This window comes from Caloenas nicobarica, chromosome 5 (genome assembly GCF_036013445.1).
Source record: "Caloenas nicobarica isolate bCalNic1 chromosome 5, bCalNic1.hap1, whole genome shotgun sequence".
Taxonomy (NCBI): domain Eukaryota; kingdom Metazoa; phylum Chordata; class Aves; order Columbiformes; family Columbidae; genus Caloenas; species Caloenas nicobarica.
In genome coordinates, this window is record NC_088249.1 from 48,941,426 (window position 1) to 48,960,791 (window position 19,366).

The 19,366-nt window shown below is 42.7% G+C and overlaps 1 protein-coding gene across 1 annotated transcript in view; it reads left to right on the forward strand.

Annotated features, from left to right (window-relative positions):
- KMT5B (lysine methyltransferase 5B) overlaps positions 1–15,501 on the forward strand; it is a 55,647-nt gene extending 40,146 nt beyond the window's left edge. Inside the window, exon 10 of the mRNA XM_065636407.1 lies at positions 15,402–15,501. Coding sequence (XP_065492479.1) covers positions 15,402–15,436 — 35 coding nt within the window. The 3' untranslated portion in view covers positions 15,437–15,501. The remainder of the gene's footprint in view (positions 1–15,401) is intronic.
- The last annotated feature ends 3,865 nt before the right edge of the window (positions 15,502–19,366 follow it).

Genomic DNA, 19,366 nt, shown 5'->3' on the forward strand with positions numbered 1-19,366 from the left:
CAAGAATTCACCCGCATTTTTACTGGGTGATGTGCCCTGCAAGTATGTGGCTGTATCAGCGAAAGATGTGAGGAGTTGAACACAGTTGTGTGCTTTCTGTTCACTGCCTTGCAGATTATTACTGTCGTGTGCTCTGGGATACCGTTTCCCCTAGTTTGCTCCATACACCGTTTTTCTTGTACCTCTTCTGTCTCCCTGCTCCTCCTGCTTGCAGACTCATGCTGAATGGCCCCCTAGCAGCCTTGGTGGGTCTAGCGGATGGTGTTTGGTTTATAGAAACATAGTTCACCTGGGTATTTGAGGAAAAGGGGCTTGATGCAGCAAGCAAACATTGCCAGCTGTTGTTGGTATTTGCTGACCACTATGCTCAAGAGTGAGTTTAGGGCTTGCTAAACCAGCATCAGGCAATGAGAGTAGATCATGAAACAGGTGGTGAAGAAATGACAGGAGAATCCTGCCCTTAGAAGCTGTTTTCCTGGAGTAGATGTTCTTACTAACTCATAGTTCAGCCAGCCCCTTAATGGGAGCTGCATTTCTTTGATACAGAAATGTGTATAAATAGCTCTTTGGGCATCAGGAGCTCTGGGTTGCTCCAGTTCATGGAACAATCATCTTGGAGAGTTTGGAACAAAAGCTTTTAGTTATTTCCAGGGTAGGCAGGTCCACAGATTTTTGGTGTTACAAACACCTTGAAAATAAGTAAACGTGTTCCCCAAAGTTGTTCAGGTAGGCAGGGGCTGTACAACCCCAGTCTCTTGTGTCCTTCCTCTGCTGCATAAAATAATATCTTTCCATAATTTCTATGTGAATTGGCAGATCATGATGTTTCCATATCCTTAGTAGGATCCTTAGTAGTAGGGGAATATGAATGTGTGTGTCACATGTGAGAACTTGACAAACTGGGGGTGTTTCTTTCTGTCTGGGTCACAAAACACTGTAGAGTTAATAGTGATTTGACTGTCAGGGACCCTCTGTAGCCTTTATGTCTCTTAATTTCCCAGCATACTGGTAAGAAAAGATGCAACAGCTGCGTAGGTTGAGGATGACCCCAGCACATCTTTTAGCAGGTTGAAGAGTTGGAGGAAGCATATTACAGATGGGCTTTGTCAGTTAGCTTTGTGTTACATGTAACAGGTTGGGAGGCTAAAAAGGAAACTTTACAATCACCATGAAAATAGCAGCTTGGCTGTGGATTTGTAAGTATCCTGGCACAGGCAGTGCATACTGGGGTGCCATATAGTTCAGCATGAGCCTTTGGACATTTGGGTAGCAGATGTAGCTGACTTGCACCTTTGATGTGGTGAGTTAATAGGGATGGGGCAAAGGTGTTGGCTCTTCGTAAGGCAAAAATACTGTTTCGTCACAAAACAGTGTTACAGAATTGTGAGTGTTCTTAAAAAATACAGTGAGCATATGGGAGAGGGAGCACTTCTAAGTACCCTGCTCAATTAGAGGCTTGCATAGACTTACTGTACAGTAAAATCACTGCAAAATACATTACAGGCAGTTTGATCCTATTAGGTACTATTCATGTCAATCCTAGTGATACAGAGAAGAAAATTAGTATGTGTCTGGCTGCCTTGCACAGGGCAGTTTAACCTTTCCCGTGTCTCTTTGGAGTGATATAGGAAGGTATTTTAAATTTATTTGAGGAGGAATGATTTAATTGGAAATAGCCAAATAAGAATCAAGCCTTTCCTGCATCACATGTACAGGGACATTCCCCTGGACACCAGGGAATTTCTGGAAAATTGCTTATGCTGAGAAGAAGCAATGTTTCTGCAAACAGCAGGAGCTCGCAATTGTTGGATGTTATTGTAATATTGTCTGATATGAGTCCGCCTATGAGCTGATCTAGCATGCTCTTTTCTACCTCATCTGTAACTCCAGATATAGCGTGCAAGCCAGGGGGGTTTGGACTTGAATAATATTGTGTTTGATAAAATTGCTGCAGATTCTCTGCAAGATATGAATGTCCTGTTACTGTCTTTTTTTCTTTTGTTTTTCCAATGTGGTTTGTTTGTTTGGGTTTTTTTTGTTTGTTTGGGTTTTGGTTGTTTTTCTATTTGTTTGAATGCTTGGATATTAGCCTGTGTGAAGCTTACAGTCATTCAGAGCGTTACTCTGTTGTTCACAATGCATTGGCTTTATTCAGTTACACTGCCAGCCACTATGTGCTAAACACACCAAAGGTACTCCTTAAAGTATGTATTCAAGTCTGCTTTTCGCTGTTTTGGGTTTTGTTTTCTGGTTTCTTTGTCCATTTAGCCTAGCGCTACCAGTGCATGCTTTTTAAAATAAGCTCAGAAACAGAATCATTTTGCTCCCCATGTTTGTATGGTTGGTTGCTCTTTTTAGAATGAAAGGGCAAGGGTTTGAGAGCTGTGCAGAATAAGACTAACTGGAAATTAAAAGCAAAATAGCTTAAGTTTGCATTATATCTGCTAGTATCGTGTTTTCCTAAATCTCCTTCTCTAGTGAGTATTCTCTTTGGACTGGATCATAAGTAATCCTATGGCCTTACATAATCTCTGTTGCCCCTTGATTTCACAAATTAACAAGATCATGGTAGTTTGTGTGTCTTCAGCATAATTTCATGGCAGAAACACTAGCTATGTATTTGTTCTTTTTTTGCCTATTGTAGCTGCTGGTTTTTGCCCACCAAGGGAACTTCTATGGTAGTGATGCCTGACTTACTACCTTATTTACACTAATGCCATGAAATATTTTTATTATTGCAAGGTATACATAGTTTTTTCAGTGTTACTGCTCCTTCCGACAAGCACCGTGACTTCTTCCTAGGCAGCTACATTTGATTTAACTTTAAATTTACTCAGATTCATCTTTGCGTGAAATTTGATCAGAACAGTTCCTGCCACAGAAACAGTAGCTTAGGTGGTGATGTTGGATGACTCCTTGTTGTAGGTATAGGTATGTCAGCACTGAAACAGATATGGGGACAGTTAAACGATGTTCTTCAGAAATTGTTTTAACTTAACAAGCAAAAGATTCATGGTTTTGGTAGTTTCAGTCAAGTGTACAGCTATCTATGGGTCCAACAAACCGTAGATTTTTCCACTGGTGCTTTATGATGTGCATCAGAAGTCAGTTCTATTCAGTAATTAGATTTATAGTCTCTTCTGCTCCAATTAATATGTTTGGCTGCAAAACTTTACAACAGAATTGGTTGTAAACTGGTAGATTTAAGGTAGAGAATAACAATCATAGAAATGTGTTAGATAGAACACAATTTTACTTATATTGGCATAACCCCTGTATATGCAGCATTAGGACTGATGGGTAATTCATGGTCAGGGTTACCAAAATCTCTTGAATAATATTGGATGCCGAGACAGAAGGATAGTCTTTCCAGATCCAGAGATTAAGTCCCCTCCTGTAGCTCACATGCAAGGCCCACCCAAAATGTTTGAGAGCCAAAGATTAGCTATAGCCCATCCAGTGACAGTAGACCACAGCCCAGGAGTCCCTCCCCATAATGCCAAACAGCTAATGCTTCAGCAGACAACCCTTTACAACTTCAGAAGTAACAGCAAGCTTTGAGATGCAACCTTGGGTGTGACCTCAACGTATACCTTCTTAGAAAGGAAAACACTGTGCCAATGTTGTCAGTATTAACAGTGAAATAGGATTTACAGTTACTTTTAAGAACCAGATTTAGGCTTTTAAGTGACTTCAATGCTTCTGAAAGTTTTCTTCTTGACATGCTACGGAAGAACCATGAAGAGTCCAGCTATTTTAGATCTACAGTGAAATCTAGAAGCCAGACTACTTAAATCCCATTTAAATACAGGACCAAACATAGGTTCTGAGGTCATGTTAATCACTCCTTAAAATTAAATGTATTTTTCTTATTTTTCAGAGTTGTTTATCTGTTGATAGCTGCATAGCACACATTAAAAAAAATACCAAATTTTTAAAAATCTGTAGATGTCCCATGCATTTTCTGCATGCTGGCTTTCATTTAAAACCATTTTGAAATGAAAAAAATATTTTTGCATTCCTGGGGGGCAAGGAGGAGGAGGAGGAGAAGGGTTATGTTTTGAGACAGAGTAGTTATTAATCTTTTCCTGTCCTCTCTCAGCTGCTTTATTAATTTTTGTATTGAAATCGAGTGTAAAATCAAGTGGAAAAATAGTTTCACCCCCCCCAAAAAAATCCATGCTGTTCCATGCTGCATTGCATAAGGTTTAAGCCTAGAGTACGTCCTCTTCTGTAGATGGCAATTCTGGGCCAGTGATGAGTAGCAGAGATGATTCAGCTGCCTTGAGTGACTAATGATGAAGGATTCTAGCTTGGAGAATATGTTGTGTAATAAACCGAAAATTTTTTCAGGTTTATTAGGCTTCTAGCAAAAAGCCCAAAGCTGTTGGTAGATCTACTTATAGTTTATAGCACAGGATGGCAAATGTAATTTCTGGTGAAACTAACCCTGGGTATGTTTCAGTTATGGTAGATACAAATAGAATCAAGTGTGAACTCAAGATAGAAAAAAAATAGCAGGTAATAAATGGCAGAAGGGTTAAGGAAAGATTAAGAAATTGAGATACTAAAAGTGTTCTGAACATTTTTAAAAGTTTCAAGAAAGACTGAAATGTAGCATCTCATCTTTTTATTAAACAAACAAAACCACCACCACCAACAACTTATTATTTGTAGAAAAAATACACAAAACATTAATATTTCCTAAGTTTGTAATATGCAAATTCTAAAGCTGTAATTATACCTATGAAACACTGATGGTATTATTTGTAAGTGTAGTCACTTAAGGAGGGCGTCTGTACCATTGAGCTTCAGCTGGTTGTGGGGAAACAGTGGCAGTATTACTCTTAAAAGCAGTATGTGAACCTGTTACCTATATGCCAATCTTGTGTTATTCACTGTCAGAGATTGCATGCTGGGATAGATGGACCTTTTATGGTCTGAGCTGTAACGGCTTTACTCATATAAGGTGTATCAGGATGGACAGAATATACAGGACTTTCAGAGGCTTGAAGAGGGGGGAAACCCCAAGAGGGAAGAACTATGAGGAGTGTTTGGTAGGAAGGAAGAGAAAGTGATTCCTGTTCGCTAGCAAGAACACACAGGTTAGATAAGGGATAGCTGTCTCATTCCTGCTTCTGTGTAACACTTCTCTGTTAGGTTGGGCAGTAGAGTGTTGTAATCAAATATGGATAGTGGTATTAGGCTAATTAGTAATTAGTTCATATGTACATACCCCTTCTTGCAGCTGTCAGGCAGAGCACATGGATACCATGTCAAAGCCAACAAGCATCCAATTAAAGGGTATACTTACCTGCTGGGAAATATTTGGGTCACACAGTTCTGCTTACTGCTTCTTTCTGGGAGTTTAATATTTTATTCTATCATCGGCTCTTTTCTTTAAGGGCTTTTCCAATATCCCACTTCCATCCTATGCAGCTGTCGTATTTTAGCCCCCGCCCCCCAACTGGCAGCTAAAACCACGTGCTGCTTGCTCCCCCGCCCCCAGTGGGATGGAGAAGAATCAGGAAACAAAAGGCAAAACTGGTGGGTTGGGATAAGAACAGTTTAACGAAACAGCGAAGGAAAACAAACAAACAAAAAGACAAGGAACGAACAAGCAGTAACAACGATAACGAAAGAACCTGCGCACGCCATAGGCACACGGCGCGGTGAGCGGGCTGCTGCTGCAGCTCGCGCTGAAACTCTGCCGTTGCTCCGCCCGCAGCTCGCGCTGAAACCGCTCGTGCCGGAAATACAGAAGCACCAGATCGTGTGGTCAAGAAGGAGCCGATCCAGACCCAGCCAGCGAGAGAGAGAGCACGCCCCAGGTTTCTCTCGCCTTTACACCTGAGCTTGACCTTACATGGTATAGAACACCCAGGTGTCCTGGCAGTGTAGAAATTAACCCCATCTTGACCAAGCCAGCACATCTGCATGAAAGATGCAGCTGCTGCCCTAGAAGTGGTGCATCTATGGAGAGAGAAGAGAGGTGTCTGGAGATGGAAAAAAGCACCTAACACCTTGTGTCTAGGACTGCAGAGCTAGGAGTCAGCCACAGCCCTGGTGTTTCCAGGAAGTGCTAATGTTTGCCCTCATGCCGATGTGGACCCTTGGTGCTACGCATTACCTTAATGATCACCGCCTCAGTCAAATTGAGACCTTTACCCCTGTGCAGTTGCAGTGCAGTCTGATCTCTGGTGAGGCTATACTGGCAGCACCAAAGCAGTCAAGAGTGGCCCTGCTGCTGGGAACCAACACTGGCACCACATTGCCATCTTAGTTGCTGAACTGGGTGACGTCACTCATGACGTTCATCTGTCCTGTTACATCAGAGCTCACGTGCTGCAAATGCCAAAAGAGGCTGGAGTCTGGGACAGGGAAGTGCAGGAGAAAATTCAACTCTGGTGTTGTTCTCCCTGCCTTCAGCAATCTAAAGCTTCAGTTGATGATCTTCCTTCCCCTTCAGGATGTGGTGTTAATGTTCTGTCAAAAAGCTGAGATGTACTCTTCCTGCCCACATGCAGTTTTGGTGGTTAATCACTAATGGGAAAAATGAGCCATCTAGCTCTCTTAGTTTGACTCAGCCTTCTGAGTATGTATATAGAGGGTAACCTTTATTTGCATCTCTGGTCTTGCTGGAGACAGAGGGACTGCTTAGATGTGTAGTTTGGAATCACACTTTGTCTAAGACCCTTCGGGATAAGAGGTATGTGCTCTAATTGCATTTCTGTGACACAGTCTGATTTCTTTTGAATGTAACTTGAATTCTGAATTTCCTGGGTTTATCACTTTTGCTGTAAGAGAAAACAGTATTGTCCTTGTGGAGTTTTAATCTTTAGAGTACCTAGCTCTAGTCTTAACTTAAATTCAGATTACTGGATTCTGATTCTGAGTAGTTTTCATGAACAGGATACTCACGCCCTCTTCCTTTCCAAGGTGGTTTGCAAAGGAATTCCTACCTTGCTAGAGAAATATTTTCCAAAAGCTGGTTTGTTTTTTTCCCCTCTTAAGTTTGTGAAGAAACCCTGAAGTAAATAAAACTCAGCACAATACTGTCTCCAAGTCCATAGCCAGCTTGCAAAAATATTCCAAGTTTTAAAAAGATTAAACCTAAACTGATCAACAGCAGTGCAAAATCTTTTAGGCTGACTTTGAAATGTATTTTCACACAGTAACAACCTCCCATTTTTGAACAAATAAATTTCCATGAGGCTAAATCTCCTCTAAAAATCAGTGTAGAGAAACAGGCGTTTTCAGTTCATTTGAGGCACCTCTCATAATTTGACCTGATGAAACTTAATCCATCTTTAGAGTATTATAAAAGCCTCAAAGTGAATTTTAAAAAAACAAATAAGAAATTCAAAGCCTGCTTTTCTTTTCCCCTGACAAACCAGCTGGCTTGTCTCACCTGCACATCAGTTTAGGATAGCAGTATTTTGCATTTGGAAATTGCTCTGTAAAACGTTTGTTGCATTTTAACAGTTCATTTTCATACCTGTATTACTTATAGGCTTATCTTTATCCATTGCAAACCAGGCTGTAGTGTAGATGTCAGTAAGACTCAGCAAAATTTTACTGTATGAGGTCACACCTTATTTCTCCCTGGACTTGTCCATGCTGAGGACAGAGCTGATACCTGCCAGATGTAGCTGTTTGTGCATAGTTACATCTGAGGTCTGACTTGTTTGGGTAAGATTTTGTGCTGCTGTTTGGGGCCAGAGTATATCTGCAAAGAGCTGCTCACTGTAGCTACCTGTCCCTTCCAAAAGCAGAATCTACCCCTACAGCAGGATATTAAGAGTAATGCTCGTTGGTACCAGGAGGAAAGATCTCCAAACGCCAAAACACCTATTGCAACTTTGCTCCAGATGGCTTCTTGTCCCCCTTCTCTCATTTGCTTTTCTGGACAAGTTGGTTTTCTATCCATTGACGGTTGCTGTTCCCAGCACAAGGTGGCCCTCGCATTCCAAGAGAGGGATTTCTCAGCCCTCCTGCCCCACTCCGTTTTAGAAACCAGTACTATTAGTTACAAGCTGTTTGGCCATTTATTGTATTTTAATGTGTGATATCCCAGCAGTGCATCTGAATGATACCTGGGGGAAGAAAACAACCATCCAGCAATGATCTGGAGGGAGGGAACGATCCAAGTTACAGAGCAATGTTGGGCAAGGGGAATCAGGGAATAACTTGACGCTGAATGCAGCTGTGCTCTTGCTAGTTTTAGTCCTTTTGCATTCCATCAGGAGCAGCTTCCCTCCTCAGCACTTTCCATGCCTGTCTCTTGAGTTTCTGCTTTTTCCTGTAGTCAGAATAACTCCTGCCAAGGGCAGGCAGGCTCTATGAGCTGCTACGCCTTGCATCCTGCTGGCAGCCACTTGCTGCTGTGTCTAAGGTCCTCAGACAAGAGGAGGTACAAGTACAGGAGGAAGGGGGCTAGTGGAGAAAAAGTGGAAAGGGGCAATTAGTGTAACATCCTCCTCTGGTCCGCTGAGTCTATAGCCATCCTTTCTTGGTCAAGATCCAGGATTACACTTGCCTCAGGAATGCTGAATACGTTCTTGGGGGGGAAGGGTTGTTGGCTGGTCTTACAGCTCCCAAAATCAAGAACAAGTTGGCTGCTGTCTGTTCCATTGCTATGCAGTACTTTTAAATCAATATATGCTCAGGGGTTTCACCTCCATGATATGTGCTATCAGCAGTAGGAAGATCCTGGCCATCTAGTCAACATCTCTTTCTGGAATACTGAACTCTTATGTTTGGTTTATGTGATATTCTCCCCCACACTGCAAGGCATTTATTTTCTAAACTGACCTAGCAGATTTATTTCTATAAAGTCTTAATGAAAACTATGGAAGAATAAGAATAGTGAAAGAGGCAGCTGAAGACTGGTCTTCCTTCAGTCCAGGTTATGTCACCCTTCTTTGTTCTGCAGCCCTAGCTTACTGCTCTCACAGAAACCATGAGGTTAACTCTCAGGACTCTTACTTTTTCCCATGCCTTTTTTGGATAAAGAATTACTGAGAATAATGCAGCAATAATATACCATGTATCACAATGATCTGTGAAGGAGGTCAGAGTAACAGTGGTAGAGAGGTGGAGGCACCTGGGCACAGAAACATGAACTGACTTCCTTAAGGGAACATAGCAGATAAGTGATAAACTCTGAAATAGCATTGATCACCTAAACACTGCTTAAAGTGCAGAGAAAAGACTTGATGCATCACTTTCTGTGAAGGTTTAAGCATTCCCCGACACTGACTGGCTAGTCCAGTGGGATGACAGTGGTCAGAGATGCAGAAAATCCCGGTTGGTGATTAAATGCTATTTGTGTGCACTTGAACTGGGCCCCAGAATACAAGTTTTACTCTATAGAAGAAGAGAGCAGAACAATACCAAAATGCTGATCTGCTCTGCAAGTCTGGATTAGGCTAGGTGCCCCAGAAAATCAAATTGGTTCACAGAAAGGAAGGTGAGCAGATAGGAGGCTCTGCCCAATCTAAGGCATATGTAGATGATTTTAAGCAGTGAAGAAATAGTCATAGTTATCAGTGGGTAAGGACCCTGTGAGCTGAGCTTTTCCAGAGCTTACTGAGAGAAATGCCTCTGCCAGAATGAGCAGGCCGAGAGAGGCAGAAGGGAACCTGCAACTCACCCCAGCCACCCAGCTTGCGTATGCATACATGATTGCTGGTAGAGATGGGTTGGTAACAAAGCACAGGGCTGTGCACTGTGGAGTCCAGGCACTGGCTGCCATCCCGTGCCGCAGCCCCAGCAGCAGAGATTGCAGTCCCTGGGGAAAAGGATCAGTTTGTTTGAGTGCCTGGGAATCAGACTGCTTGGTTGCTTTGGTCAGAGAAGGATACAATGGATATTATTTTCTATAGTCTTGAACTTTTACTTCTCCTGTTCCTGCGTGTCCTTCACACTTGCCTTATTAGACTTGCCTTACACATCACTGAAGCATTTCAAGTCTGGCTCTCAGTCTGTGTTCTTTCTGGAAAACAGGGATGATACTACCTGTCACCTAACAAAGCTACAAGCCTAATAAAGCCTGTAAGTCTAATAAAGGCATAAACTCCTCAGGACAAGGACTTTTCCTACTTATGCAAATTTTTATGTATGTATTATGAGTCTTAAATTAGGTAGCCATAATTCCCATAGCTAGAACAGTAAAATAATTAGAATATCTCTTTCCTCTTTTAGCTTATAGAAGATGTAGGGCAACAGTAACTTTCCTCCATTGCTTTTTGTATTTTAGAAAAGCTCTTCTCCCCTGCTCCATGCAAACCTAGAACATCTGTAAAAGTGAGACTTGCACTCCTTTTATGTTGCCAAGCAGCTGCAGATGCAGTCAGAAACAATCTATTTAGGCTAATTAGATTTTGCAAATCCATTATGGTTCTCTTGTTGGCGCCTGTAGACAAAAGAACGGTGTGCCTCTTACAGAGCCTGACTGTTATGGTAGGGCTTCCCAGTGCTTGGCAGGCAGGAGTGCTGCTGCACTTGACTGCAAAGTGGAGTAAGAAGGAGGAGTCTTGGCTCTGGAAAGCAGCTGTAAAGCCAAGAGGAATGGCTGTATGTCTTGTGACCTTTGCTGACTGATTACCCAATGTGGTGTCATATGATGACTCTCATAGACAAAGCTTTTTTTCATCCTTGCATCACCAGGATGGAAGCTGCCACAAAAGCTGGCATAGCACATGCACCTAGACATGGTGGATGACACCAGTCAGATTCCAGGGATTCGGAAAGTCTTAGGTTTTTTCACAGCCCTGCCACTGCTTCCTGCTTACAGGCAAAAATGGAAATAATTGCTCTCTCATTTTCAGTTGTGTGTATTTAAATAATAACTTTTCTATAGCAGAGATCATCAACTGGGCAAGGATTTAGAAGGAAGAGGCTAAAGGGGCATTAGTCATATACCAGTATCAGCCAGTATAGTACACGCTCATGAACTGTTAAGTTCAACAGAGGCTTTCACCTCTCCAGTGTTGCTTCATGTGGATATTTACTAGGTGCTGTAACATGCCGTTTTTCACCAGCTGGCTCTAATCTTATTGCAGGACTTTCTGAGCTAGCTTCATTGCAAAGATTTTGACTAGACTTTAGAATCCTAAAGGAGTAAAAGGTAGGTAGGTGGTGAATAGTTCTCACCATGAGACTATGTTTCAAGATTATCCTTCCTTCTTTTTGCTCACAGGCTCTGACATTTATTTCTATGGCTAAAAATGTCAGTCCTTACCAGCACTCATGATGGGAACTGACCAGTTCCCAGAGAAGAGGCATTTCTGCTCCAGCATTTACTCTGAAAAGTGCTTGCAAGCACTGTTTCCTGGATCCTGGCCTGTTGCACCACTGAGTCACTCCACTGGTTTGCGAGTGGAGAGTGGTACTTGGCAGCAGTACCACAGCAGGGAGAAGACAGTGTTGCTGTTGTCTGTGCAGGCTGGATCAGTGCTTAGCTCTGAATCAGAGTCTGGAGGTTACAGCTTACTTGACCACCCTGGGTTCCTCTAACCAGGAACAGACCTCCACACTGGGAAGGGCAGTATGGAGGTCTTGCACCCTGCCCTCTCCAATGTGAACCTGCAAGCACGGGGACTGTCTGCCTGTGAGCCCTGTGGGTGCGTTATTTACTTGAAGAAATGGTTTGGGTGGTGATGGTTGTTTGTTTTTTTTTTGGCAAGTTTTCCCCAGGAAAGCGACCAGTCCACAAAAATGATGTCGAGGGCAATGAATCAGCTTATTCCAGCTCTGGCTAAACTGCATTTGCTGTGTTGCTGTGAACACCTTCTTCATGCTCCTTATCTTCAACTCCTTCCCACACTTTCTAGCTCCTCTCATAATATTGCATTACCTTTGCCTGTGCTCACCCTTTAAGGCTGGTATTCGGTGAAGATGCTTGCACTTCTTTCCCTTTTTAAAATGTCTTTCCCATGACAGTGCACCCCAAGGCTACTTCCAACAGCCCACAGCCCACAGCCCACATCGCTATCACTGATCCCTGAGTTCAAGTCACTTCCTTCCCAGGGCTACGTCCTGTTCATCTTTGACCTGAGCTGCAGAGCGATGGGTCAGCGGCATCTCCTGCAGTCACTATAGTGGTAGTGACCAGGCAAAACAGGACATCAGTTAACTCGGGGGTTTGGGGCTGTGTTGGTGAAAATCTCCTTTCGATTTTGGCAAAAGTAACTTCCAGAGGCTTGCTGCTGGTTAGATATTTATTTGGAGGTTGACTGTTTCCCTAGCAGTCAATTATATTTCCAGTGACACATGCATAGAAAACCAGAGGAAAATTAGCAGTTGTGGCATTCAAAACCTCTGCTGCCAAAGTTCCTGTCTTCATTGTGTCTTTTGTTATATCAGGAAAAGTTCCAAAAAATGGTAGCCTAGTAACCACTCGAGGAAGGGTTTGCTGTTTCTTGCTGATCACTTCTTTCTTTATCCATTCCTTTTTTTTTTTTCTTTTTTTCTTTTTTTTTTTTTTTTAATAACCAAGAGGGGATATAACAGAGCTAACCTTACCATAATTAAGCCTCTCCTGCATTGTATCTCAGTACATTTGATACAAAAACAACTACTGACATGTGCTGTGATTCTTAGTGCTGCTGTGAAATGACCCTCTCTGGGAAATTTTCCAAGGAATAATGGGCAGAATTCTCAAGGTCAAGATGAGGAGGACAGCGCAAGCAATTGGTTCAACAGCAGTCCTGAGAAACTAGTGTGGCCAGGAGGCTGTTGTAGCAGTGACTGGCATTAATAACAGTGTTACTCTTTATCCTGGTGTGCCAGCCTAAAGATTTAAGAGTATTGCTGAGTGGATGTCCCTCAAATTAAGGGCAAAACTTATGTAGTGGATTTTGCAACAACAACTTGAAGTTATACAGCTGTTAAGGGAATAAACTCTTTTCACTGGGTTGAGATCTGCAGCTGTCTGCTTGGAGATGGTCATCCCTGATTAAGACATACCCCGAAACAGAAGCAGTCTTTTAAGAGCATAGCTGCAACAAGTACATCTCTGCTGTGCGCTGTCTCTGAATTTTTGATACCAAGAACTCTACAGACACATGCTGTGATTTTTTAATGCTACTGTCAGATGAACCATTCTGGGAAATTTTCCAGGGAGAACTGGGCAGAGTTGTGAAGGACAGATTGAGAAAAACACAAAGTATCGGTGCTAACAGCCGTCCTAGGAGACTACTGTGCTAGAGACATAGGCTGAAAAGGGGTAATCTTTCAAGTGTGTAGCTTCTTCTAAGTTAGTACAAGCGGGCATGATCGACTGCTTTTAAACTACTTGTGCTACAAGCACCCCCTAACTCTCCAATTTAACAGTATCTAGGCCCACGCTTAAGTCCCCTTTTCTGTGAAGTGTGATTTCAGTTAGAAAGCTGTGTGTGTCCTTTCTTTGGGTAAAGGAGTATATTACACCTGAACAATGCTGCAATTCACAAGGCAGTAGTTTGACTGTTTGCTTCTCTAGTGTTGCTCTGTCTGCTGTTAATGAATGTTATCTAAGCCCATCAGCTCATGTAGTTCATGTTGATTTTGGAGCCTGGTGAGTGATACTACCCAGTGATGAGGGCAAACAGTTCACACTGCAGCCAAAGTTCACTCTAGCAGGTCTGAGTTGTCATCTCTCTTCCCAGTTTGTATTGACAAAACGGTATCAAAAAGGGCGGGGGTTAGTGGAAATGGGTGAAGCAGTTTAACTCATATTTCTGAAGTGTCCATTCAAAGAGCGACATCGGAGTCAGCTGAGCATGAGTAAATTCCCATTTATGAGGGCCTGACCTTAGACTCTGGACCTCCACTGTTCAAGAATCACTAAAAGGCAACAGAATTACATGTCCACTGAAACAAGGATGACTTGAACTTCGATATAAATGCCATGTCCACCTCAGCTTTGTAATGTGCTCTGAGATAACAGTATGTGTGACTTCAGAGGAATCCATTTTGCCATCTCACCACAGACCTGTTGGCTGGTACCATCCAAGGGCCAGTGCTCTTACGGGGCTTATAATCTCCAGGATTTTCTGTTCAGAAGACACCTCTAGGCAAAGAATTCCTGCTTCTTGTTAAGGATGGGTGTGCAGCAGATTTTGTCTGCTGACTTTGGCAAGGCTCTTCAGGCTTCATTTTAGTGTCTCTTCTAGCTCTTTGTTTGGATGTTTCATTATTTCAATCGTGTGTCGTAAGTTTTAAAATTATTTTCAGATGCTCTTTCTACCTGCTGGCACTGCACTACCTGGATATGACTGCATCTGAAAGCACAACAGTGATGCTTAAACTGTGATAGTCATGCATAGTAGGTCTCCCAAAATTTTGATTTCATCACTTTTTGCTTGACTCAGGGCACCTATTTCAACAAGGAGAAAAACTACTAAACAGTATAGGATGTTGCAGGAAGCTGAGTTCAACTGGAGTTTTGAATGAGACCTTAGAGGGGTTCTGACAACTAGTGGGGTCTGTGACTTCTACTTGGATGTAAATCTATGTAGAGAAAAAGTTTATATTTAAAAGCTTGTGATTTTGTATCTTTGTGGAGCAGTCTGGTTAAAGGGCGGATCTCAAAGCGCTGTTAGGAAGAGAAGGATATTTGTCTGGGTAGCTCGTCTCTACTGCCTGTCCTCTCCCACAGGGCTGTGAATGAAAGAAGTTTACAATTCTACTGCGGGATAGAGAAAGCAGTACAAGTTCACAGAACCCAAGGGTGGCATTTTTTTATAGTATCAGCTGCCACATAAGCCAATGGCAGATTCATCCCTGAGTGCCACTGTAGTTGCACTAGGCCAACATTGTATGCTCTAGGCTCTGTAAATCCTGTGCTGTTGTCCTGCTTCTGGGGCAGTAAGAGGATACCCTGTGTCACTCATGCCCTGAGAGCAAACTATGCAGCCAGGGTGGTGATAGTGCTTCAACCTGCTAAACTTAGTGTGCAGGGATGGAGCTGAACTGAGTAATATAAATGGCCAGACCACTGCCAACGAGTGAGTGTCACTTGTTCATTTTGGTAGTTGCAGAACTGCATGCTGCCACTCTAGCTGCAGAACTGTGGAAAATGGAGATTACTTGACCTGTTAATCAGAGAGAGAAACACAGCAGCTGACTCTCTGGGCTACCCTTATTCTTGGTTGGAAATACTGTTTGCTGTGGTTCAAGCCGAACACAGCCTTCCATCCCTTTCTGCTGTTTCTCATCTGTTCTCATATCCAGCATGCGCGTGCCATTTTAGTATGAACTGAGATGCAATATGAAAACATGTCTTCACCCAGAACAGAAGGGCAACAAGTCTCTTTCTAATGACTTCCACTTCCAGGGACAGCAAATACATTTGTCCTGTAGCCAGGTTTGAAGGCTTTGATTTCTCCAACTTCTACCAATTTTCTCTCTTTCAGATGCTCTGGAAATGGATCAAGACTCAATGAGTTAGCAAGTGAGACAACAGAGAGACTGAGTTGCACTTGCATGAAAGATGGCTACAGGAGAATTGGGGAGGTAGAAAGTATGGGACAAGAACAGAGGTAAGAGTGACCTTGAAAGGAGAGAATAACAGGCAGTGATGGCCCAGGAGCTGCAAGTGCAATAGGCAGTGGAAAAGAGAGACATTGGGAAGATTAACAAGACTAAACTGTACTGAGGAGTACTGAGATTTCCAGGCAGCTGTGCAACCTGCAGTGAATGCACCATGTGGTAGAAAGCAGAAATCCAAGAGTGATGGATTTTTCTGTTTTCTGTCTCAATTTTGTGAAAAAGTTTGCCCCTTCTCTAGAGATGCTGACTTATCTTCTAGAAGCTACTCCTTCAGAAGGCATGGTCAATTTTGCAGCTCCCCAGAGTGTGGATTTTAAACACATATGTCAGTAGAATGCCTTTGTTTGGATGAAGGTTGATACAGCCAGAAGAAAGCTGGAGTTCCTTCTAGCCACTACTAACAGGCAGTGATTTCCTGCAGGATGTGTCCCACATGGGTAATGGCAGCAGCTCTCAGCTTGCTCTGGTCTGTACGACAGCTGACACAAGCTCAATCCAAGATCTGCAACTTTGGGGCTGCCTTTGGCCAGATACTTCTCAAAAGCAAGATCCTGAGGCTTGGTTGGACCAGAGTGATATCAGTAAAGGCCTCTTGGCATTTAGTACAGAATGTCCCTCTGGCTTAAGAGCTCTGGCAGATGCTCCTGCTTTCATATTCACTTACTTTGCATAAAAGGTGCTGCTTAAAAGAAGACTTAAAAAGCTGGCACTCTAGACAAGGTGCTTTTGATGCATATTGCTTTTACCTTATTAGAAAGCCCCTTTCCCACAAAGCGTGGAGGATTACACCTCATTATATCCTTTTTGCTGAGCTTTATGGGGCTACTTCAGAACTTGGAAGTCAATAGGAAGGTTCCTGTTAATTTGAATGATTGCTAGCTCAAGTCTTTTGCTGTTCAATGCCCATTACACACTAGACTATCAAATAAGAACTACTGATGGATGGAGCACTTAGTCCAAGAGGGCTGAAGAGCTGGAACCCAGGCGTTACTGATCACAACAAGCTCCAAGAGAACTTGGCTCTGAATTGTCAAGGGTTTTGCACAAGTTGTGAGCATGAAAGAATAACATTGCCTTATCTGCTAAATAATAAACGCACTCAACTATTATAGAGACACCCAGGACCTGAGAGGACCCTTAATACTCCATAGCATTAGCTGCAGGTAAAGTAGTAAATGCATGACTGAGGTGTAGATAAAAGTCAGGAAGGGATGCTTGGGATTCTTCCTTTCTTATGCTGAATTGCACCAGAAGAGTTACTTGACTCTCTAGTACAGGGTTAAGAGTTCTGGGATACTTAGGGAAATAGCACAGGAAAGAGGGCTAGAGAAGGAAAGGCTGGAATTACATGATCTCCAAAGAGGATACAAAATATGGAAGTGAAAGACCAGCTCTAAGGCACAGTGAGACTGGTAAACACTAAGGTGTGTGCTGATAGCAACAAACTAGCTGTGTGTTTTGGGTGAAGGGAGTTGCCTCGCTAATCTCAGCTGACACCATCGAAGAAAAACAGCAACAGAGTTGAGTAAAGAATGGGACACTGGGAGAGAAGAAAATAAGGAAGCAATTGACTTACTATAGGGCAGTACAGAAGAGGCAAAGGGCATAGAATAGCAGTTTGTAATCACAGATAGACAGCTCTCATCAGGCAGATCATCTGCCTTTTAGCCTGCTTTTGTTTTTCGCCTCACTTATTTCCTCCTCCTCTAGTTCTTCTCCTCGAGTCATGAAATGGATGCTTTCCTCAAAGTGCTAAAGCTGCACATCACTTCTCCTGGCTGCTCCCCTCTGCTTGTGCATTTGTTTAACAGCAGCAAATACTTTTCATCTAAAGATGCTGCTGTAGTTCGGAGTTTTTCTGGCTGTGTCCTTGGCAGATGGATTTCCCCATTTGCTCAGGATTTGTGTGTAACATTGGGTCCCAGAGGAACAGCTACAGCACAACTGTAGCCTTCTCTGTGCAGGGCATGCTCTCTATAGTCTGTGTCTGGGTGCACAGCAGTTGAGAAACCCAGCCAAGGCAGCAAGCTACAGTCCTAGATTGTTCCAGGTGAAGTAGCACACCACCTCTCACTGTTGCTGGGTTGCAGCTCTGGTACACAGGCTCCTAGGCTGAGGACTGGAGCTTTGTGTGACTAACAATGCCAATCTTGGAGGTCCTTGATCCAATTACTTTGTCAGAGTCCATTTCCTTCTGAACCTTAAGCTGTAGCAGCTTGTCTTAGGATGGGTTTCATATACTGAAATGGAAGCATTCTATCCAGATAGCCTTTCTGTGCTCTACACACCTGGGATGGATTGAGCTACCCTCTGCCAGTGCCATACACTGGTGGTGAAAATGAATGGATTGAATCTCTCCTTTGAACACTGTGATGACTAGCTTTTAGTAGATTCCCAACATAGAGAAGACTTGCTTTAAATGAATTTATTTCTTCCTTCCTCTCATATTTATGCATTGAACTAATATTTTCTGTTCATCAAGTCAATTAGCTGTGCCTGCCACTGTGCAAGAAACATCCAGGTTTGCTTTAATTCTTCTTTCAGAGAGTTCCGCTTATCCTGCCTGTATACATGAGATCTACCTACACCTTACTTAGGAGACCTCTATTTGCGGTGAATATAAATTATTTTGGAATAGCGGGTTCATTTGTCCCTTCTAGAGTGTTCCTAACACAAACCTTATGAAGGGAGTGGATGGTGGATATAAAAACTCTTTCCAAACTTGCAATGGTTTGGTTTGGTTGATGGCATCTTGTCTTAAGCGTAACAAGTGAACTGGGAGACAAGGAAGGAGATGTTATTGACTGGTGTGTTTCCAGAGGTTTACACTGCTGAGGCGGCAACTAGCCCTGCTTTTATTTCCCCCAAAATTCATGCATCTATACTTAATGTCAATTTTAGTGCCAGCTACAGTCATTTTCAATCTTCCCTTCCAGAGGTGAAGTTTCTTAACCAATTATAAATTAGTAAAACATGTTTCTTGCCAGTCATTTTATCTGTCCAGAAGTGGTAGGAATTATTCCAATGGACAGAGGTATTTCACACTTAGAACAGTTCGGGAATCTTGCAAGGAAGTGTTTTCTGAGGAAAATACATGTCTTAAGGATATGATATTTAAAAGGGCTCCATACTGTATCTCTCTCCCAGAGTAGGCCTAGACACAGGAATCCAAGATCTTGCTATTGGTGGTACTGGTGGTGAGTGTAGAGCTGGTGGCTAGTGTGGTAGAGACAACCTTCTTTCACCAAGATTTTTACAAAAGCAGAGCTGATCTTTAAAACTATGGTAGCTCCGCGTGTCTCAAACAGACAGATCAGCAACCTATTTTTCTGGTTCTTGGAAGCTGTTGAATTGATGGTGTGCAGACATCTGGCCTCACTGCTGTGGAGGAGACCATCTTCTAAAAGCAGCCTGCCTTCCAAGGCCATATCCAGACACACGTCATGTTTGAAAAGGCATTGGTATGTTGTTGATTTGTGGAATTTCCATTTCCTGTGATGATTTTGCCTCAGAAAAAGGAGCTGCAGTTAAGACTGGAGCTGAAGAGGTTTTGATTCACATGGGGCTTGGAGGGGAGAAGAGGGAGGCCACTGTTATTGCTTCAGAGAGACAATGGGCAGGGGGACTATTTCTATGAGACATGCAGACATTTCCTAGTGAAGAGAAGCTGCTAAATTAATGTATGCTGTGATTAAGTTATAAAAGATGTACCCATCATTAACCAATTGACATGAGATGGATGCTTTCCGACCACCTGCAAAATGAGGGGATATTTTTCAAGTTTTAGATCCTTCTGCATGACAAGAGGGAGACAGAAGATTAAGTGATA